Here is a 6,799-nt window from a genome sequence, read left to right on the forward strand (position 1 = left end):
AACCGCGCGGAGCGTCTTCTTCCCGCGCCGGGTCTCCGTCTCCTTCGCCGCAGGCATCTCCCCGTCCCTGAGGCCGCCCCGTCTCGGACGCCGAGGGCTGAGCGCAGCCTTCCCAGCTGCCCGGGAGGCCGCGGTGTCCACCGCCAGCAGCCACCCGCCGCCTCGGAGCGCTCGCGGGACCCGACGGGGCGGCTTCGCACAGCGCCTTCGCCCGTAGGAAGTTCGAGCGAGCCTCGAGCGGGGGGCCTCGCCGGAGCGCCCGGCCGTGGGCTGCCCGCCGCGGCGCCCCCGTCCTCCGCCGCGCTCGTCGCCGGGGGACCCTCCTCCCGACGGCCGCCCGGAACGGCGAGGCTGGCGCGCCTCCCCCGCCGCCTGCAGGGCCCGCGCCTGGCATGACGGCCGAGAGCCCCCCGGCCCCGACGCGCGCGGCGGGCCATGCGGAAGCCGAGGCCGGGCCCGCGTCGTCGGGGCTGCCCGCCTCGGTCAAGCTGGAGCCGGAGGCGGCGGAGGCGGCGGCGCTGCGGGCCGGCGGGCGGCGCAGGAAGCGGCCGGTGCAGCGCGGGAAGCCGCCCTACAGCTACATCGCGCTCATCGCCATGGCCATCGCGCACGCCCCGGAGCGGCGCCTGACGCTGGGCGGCATCTACCGCTTCATCACCGAGCGCTTCCCCTTCTACCGCGACGGGCCGCGCAAGTGGCAGAACAGCATCCGCCACAACCTGACGCTCAACGACTGCTTCGTCAAGGTGCCGCGCGAGCCCGGCCGGCCCGGCAAGGGCAGCTACTGGGCGCTCGACCCGCAGGCCCGCGACATGTTCGAGAGCGGCAGCTTCCTGCGGCGCCGCAAGCGCTTCAAGCGCAGCGACCTCTCCACCTACCCGGCCTACAGGCACCAGGAGCCGGCCCCGCCCGCCGCCGGCGCCCCCTTCGCGCCGCCCGCCGCCCTCGGCTACCCGCCGCCGCCGCCCCTCTTCGGCCTGGGCGCCCTCATGGCGCAGGCCGGCCCGGAGGGGGCCCCGCCGTCGCTGCCGCAGCCGGGCTCGGACGCGTCCCCTTCCCCCGGCGGCACCTGCGCCTTCCCGGGCCCTGCCGCCTACCCCGGCCAAGGCTGCCCGGCGGGGCCTGCCCTTGCCCGGCCGCCCAACGGCCTGCCTTACTCCTACCAGCTGCCCGCCGCCCAGCAGCTCCCGGTCAGCCAAGGCGCCTTCCCGCAGAGCGGCGGCAGCCCCCTCTTCGGCGCCTCGGCCCGCCTGGCCATGCCCACGTCGCCCCCGCTGGGCAACGACCCCATGGATTTCTATGGCAGGATGTCTCCCCCGGGCTCCTACGGCTCCTTGGCGCACGGCTACAGCGCGGGCGGCCAGCTCGGCAACCCCGGCGCCTACCTGCGGCACGCGGCCTACTCCAGCAACGTGGAAAGATTTGTCTCGGCCATTTGAAGAGCGGGGGACGCTTGGCCTGAGGTGCGGGGCCAGGGCTGCCCTTTGGCCTGGGGGGCCTCTGCTGGCTGCAGTGCACAAGCCCGTCGTCACCTTGCGTGGCCTTCTTTGGAGGCTGCTCTGTGCTCCAGTAAAAGACATGAGACAAACGGGACGGTGGAAATGTGGCCTGTGGTTCTCCATCAACCATAAAGATCATGCAGAAGGTCTAGTGAGGGCAGGTGGGGAAAGACTTGGAAAACACGACCCCCTAAAGCCAAACTGACTGACAAATGTTTCAGTTTCCCTCCCACTGTGGTTGGTTCTGGACTTGATTTCATGGGCTTTCCTGCCTTTCCAAAATGCAGCAGTGGCTGGCGTTGCTTTCTCTTTCCATTCTTTGGGCTTAGCCGATTACTAGCAAGTTATGAATAGCTAGGTGTGTGCTTGCCGTAATTCTAAATTTTTTGGTGACTCACGGATCACAAACTCATTTGGACAAATAAATACAGGCAGAGGAGAGGATGGGTTCAATGAATCACACTTCCTTTTGGCAAGAGCTCTACACAAGTTCTGGTTTCGGAAGGTTTGGGGAATGCATCTGAGAGAACTTTCCCTGCAGACTTTCTTGGAATTTTTACTGATCTGCTGTTGATATCTTTAGTTGGGTACATTTTTTGGAAGCAGGCTACAGGATCCAGGTCCCGACCTCAGTATGCTAATTGTGTACTTCGCTCCTGGCTAGCCTTTAGTTAGATTTGTTTCCCTGCTTTTGCTCAGGTTTAGGGCACTAGTCTGCCTTCCTCTCAGTCAGATGTTGGTAAATTGCTTGGAGGTGAGATGTAGAAAACCTTCCAATCCACTCCGGTGGAGTCCCACAAAGCAGATGCCTTGAGAGGAGGCGGCTCTTCCTGCCAGCGTAATTCACTTGTCTTTTCGGCCTCCTTTGTTACTCTCCAGGAAATAAAGATTCAAAGTCAGAGTTTACTGAACATTTATCTAATTGTCTGCTTCTGTTTTCAGAAAAGGGGCTTACAGTAAAGAAACAGTTCAAAATGCCATTGTCAAGCTGCCATACTGAGAACAGACTTAAACACGAACGATGCCATGGGAGATTGAGAGCCAAGCTATAAGTGACGTCTGACACAGGTTGGACTCTTGTCAGCTTCCCTCAAGTTTTGATGGGAAATGTAGGCACATCCTGGTCTTGCAGCTGTAATGGAGAGTCAGGTTGTAAAACCAGGACACCTACATTTCCCATCAAAACTTGAGGGAAGCTGACAAGTGTCCAACCTGTGTCAGGCGTCACTTTGAGCTTGGCTCTGAGTAACACCCCAACAAATCAGCCGTCACTTTCCTGGTCTTTCTTCTTTCTTTCCTCAGCGAAGCAAGTGGGAGTTTTATCATCACGGAAGCAGAAGGACCATGGAAATCGCAGCGTTGGGGGTAAAATCTGCTTCTCCAGGCCGCAACCTGGCCAGTCCTAGCTCGTATTGTTAGAATAGCCGCTATCGTGGATCCAGAGAGATCAGTGCTGGGCAAATACGAAACATTTAGCATGTGTAAAAAGATTCTGTGGATTGTACCATTTCAGGCTTCTGGAATTTCTTGGGGATTGATTGCATGTTTGAATGTTACTCCTAAATGACAAGCATGTTGCCTGTGGAACTAGATGGCAGGAAGAAGACCCCAACCCCAAGATGCTAGTTTTCTACATGCAGGGAGATACCCTTTTTTTTTTAACGTGGGATATATTCAAATATGGGGAACAAAATAGAGGGGTTAAGTAACAACCTAAAAATATATTAGAACTTATTTATTAATGTGCACAAACGTAGATTAAAAACAAGTTTAAAACAAAAGGCCTGAATGGCAGGCTACATGTATATGCTAAAACTTGCTAAAACATGTCAAGGTACAGATGACGGTACAGTGCAATGACCAACACAAACAGACCAAGGTACAGTAAAAAAAAACACCGACCAGACGCATTTCGGCCCTAAGGCCTTCCTCAGTGGTCAATTGTTAACAATTTATAATCAAACACACCCACACATATAGAAACCAATCATGAAATGCTCCCGGTGTTTTATCCAGAGCTGTGACAAAAGAATAAGGGCCCCCCCAGAATACATCTAAAGCTTTTCTACTTACCCCAGAAACCAAGATAGGGAACCTTGACGGGGTGCCATTCAGGCCTTTTGTTTTAAACTTGTTTCTAATCTACATTTGTGCGCATTAATAAATACATTCTAATATATATTTTAGGTTGTTACTTAACCCCTCTATTTTGTTCCCCTGCTTGTTCGGGTTGAGTTTGTGGGGACTTTCCCCCACAACCCCCCTTTTTTCCTCCTTGTTGATGTATTCAAATATGCCATTTCTTCCCCAACCCCCAACTGTTACATGGTATAATTTCTGTAACGTGAGTTACGAGCATGTATGGGTTGGTTCTCAAGACCAGCCTGAACAAGCATGCAGCTGGACTTCAGAGCACCCATATGTGCAAAAAAAAAAAGCCCTCCTGGGTTAAACCAGGCTCCTCCGGAGTCTTGTCCAACTGTGTCCAGCCCATTGGCTTCAGGCCTTCCCTGCTAGGGTGTGAAGGGTCTTTGCCTGTGCCAAGCGCCTGATTTTCAAAGGTATCTTGGCTTTGTATATAGAGGTTCCATTTATCGACCGTGGCTTCTCGCCTCCATGATGTATCTTTTATCCCATTTCAAAATCATCTAAATGAACGGTGGGAGGGAAGGTGGCATGGCATAGCCTGATCTCAGAAGCTAAGCAGGGCCGGTTCTTGGATGGGGGACCAACAAGAAAGCCGCTGTGGAGGAAGGCAGCGGCAAACCACTTCTGCTTCTCCCGTGTGTGCCGTGCCCTGAAAGCCCCTTGCTGGGATCGCTGTAAGTTGGCTGCAACTTGATGGCAGACACATGCATGTAAATGAATGGCTACTGCCGCATCTTGTCATCTGTATTGTGTGAAGAAGTACTTTCTTTTGTCTGGCCTGAATCTGCTGCTTCATCAGGTTTCATCAGGCTCTCGTATTCTGACAGGAGAAATATTACCTCCGCAAGAGAATGTGTATTGCTGTTTTTAAATCACACATAAGTTCTGAAGGATGGATGACAGGTCTAGAATTCTGTAGGGTAAAAAAAAAAAATATCTGAAAACTTTTTGTGCCCAAACCTTACCAACTTCTGGGGTACAAATAAATTACAGGTTATGGATAAATACACGTCTTCATTCCTCATCCCCATGCTTGATTTGATCAGGAATTTCTGTGTGGGAAAGAGAAAACACAGAACGAAAAGGGTGGGGTGCTGTGGGGGAAGAATTGGAATGAAAACGTTCCACTGCCCTCGGTCCTCCCAAGCAGCGGTGCTGTCCCTGTTCTACGTGCCTTACGCTTTTGGGCTTCCTGCAGAAACTGTCTGTGTGCCCCCTCTACGGCTGTAAGCCATATTAACAGTGCCCCCAGGTCAAGAAGATACCTGGGAGTTCCTTGGTAAAACTAGATTCTTGGGCATGTGAGGGCCCAATTTTGATTGGGACTATGTCCGCCCCCCTCCAATGCAGTATCGTTTTCCTGACCTGAAGCAGCCCAGGGGAACTGTCCTCCTCCTTGTTGGGGAGACTGCTATGTAGCCCATCGGTACATACAAGTTTCCCCAACAGGACAAACGGGCTCCCTCAAGCACCCTGGAGGGAAGGTGTTTCCTGCCACAAACACCCCTCCCCTTCCCTTGCACAGGGGTCCTGGTCCAAGTCCGAGACCCACACACCTGAGTTTCAGTGGGGAACTCCCAGTACACATGGCTGGACAGGATCCAAGCCTGTAAACGGGATGATGGGTATTTAGACACACAGAAACATTTTTTTCCATAACGGCAACTAGATTCTTCATTAGATATCAAAGACATTTCATATAGAGGTTTTCTTATTTTATTGATCGATTGATTTAAGCACATATTCTTTGCCTTTCCACTTAGTTCAAGGCAGCTTTCAAAATGATTTTTAAATTTCCAAATTAAAACCAAGATAAAATCTCTCCCTCCGCCCTCCGAAAGATGCCGGGCCTTCACGGTTCGTCAAAAGCCCAGGCAAACAACCGAGCCTTGCAGTGCCTCCTCAGTATCTCCTAGGAGGGGTCTCCCCTCACCTTTTCAAGCACCCCATTTCACAGAGCATGATGGAAAAGGCCTCAGCTCTGGTCGATGCCAGAGGGGCCACCCTACCTGGTGGGGCAGCCAACAAATGGCTGCCTGAGGATCATAGTTGGTGCCCTGGGACACAAGGAAGGAGGAGGTCCTTTAAATATGTGGGGTTCAGGTCATGAAGGGCTTTAAAGGTCACGACTAGTACCTTGAATTGTGCTCAGAAACAAGCTGGTAGCCATTGTACCTGTTTCAAAATGGATAAAATAAGTTCCTTGTGGCTAGCCCCCAACAACAGTGTGTGGTTTAAGTCCCAGACTGCCGCTTTCAAGTTTCCTCATTTTCCTTTTGTTGGCTTTCCATGTTTTCCTTGTAATTTCTCAAACCACTTTGGATTCAATATGAGGAAGCATGGAGGAGCTATGACCCCCCCCCCAAAAGAAATAGAAAATGAGGAAGTGAGGAAGCTTGGAGAAAAACTGTACTTTGGCACCCTGACCACAAGGGAAACCTCTCTGTGAAACTCTTCCATTTACAGTGCAATATATTTTGTTTTTTAGTTCCCTGACTTAGTATAGTTTTTAAATCCTGAAGATTATCTTTCAGCCATGGTTCAAACTTAGTGCAATCCACATTAGAAGTTACTGGCAGAACTTGTGTTAGTATTAATGACTGCACACACACAGTGACAGTCACAAGCAGCTTTTTCTGTTCTTTGTCACAAATCCATTACTTTTCTTGGGTATAAGCTTTCAAGAGACAAAGTTCCCATCTTTAGCTACAAGTAGGAATGGAGATCTGTGAGCCTATATATCCTGGTCAGCAGGGCTTTTTTTCAGCTGGAACGCAGTGGAACGGAGTTCTGGCACCTCTTGAAAATGGTCACATGGCCGGTGGCCACGCCACTGGCGTGGAGGGCAATCTCAACTCCCCTCTGTCGAGATCAGGGGGCGGGGCCACCGGCCATGTGACCATTTTCCCCAAGGGCAGTTTAAACTTTAAAAAACTCCTCCCTTGTTCCAGCTGAACCAAAGTGACGTCATTGTGCGGTCCTGAGTTCCAGCACCTCTTTTCCCAGAAAAAAAGCCTTGCTGGTCAGAGGATGGGAAGGGTGTTGCGAAGAAGGGAGTCAATATGCAAAGGTAAAATGCAAACTAGGCTGATTCCAGATGACTAACCTTAAGTCGCTTCATGCCGCCCTCTTCCGGATCGCGATGGGGAAAA

General features: G+C 52.6%; 1 protein-coding gene across 1 annotated transcript; it reads left to right on the top strand.

Moving 5' to 3' along the window:
- The first annotated feature begins 382 nt into the window (after positions 1–382).
- FOXE1 (forkhead box E1) lies at positions 383–2,416 on the top strand. Its single transcript, XM_054987059.1, has one exon. It carries the CDS (start codon positions 393–395, stop codon positions 1,437–1,439), a length of 1,047 nt encoding a protein of 348 aa, XP_054843034.1. The 5' UTR covers positions 383–392; the 3' UTR covers positions 1,440–2,416.
- The last annotated feature ends 4,383 nt before the right edge of the window (positions 2,417–6,799 follow it).

Source organism: Eublepharis macularius, chromosome 8 (assembly GCF_028583425.1).
Source record: "Eublepharis macularius isolate TG4126 chromosome 8, MPM_Emac_v1.0, whole genome shotgun sequence".
Taxonomy (NCBI): Eukaryota; Metazoa; Chordata; class Lepidosauria; order Squamata; family Eublepharidae; genus Eublepharis; species Eublepharis macularius.

Excerpts from the sequence above, each read along its gene's own strand:
- FOXE1 (XM_054987059.1), top strand. The coding sequence starts at position 393 with ATGACGGCCGAGAGCCCCCCGGCCCCGACGCGCGCGGCGGGCCATGCG.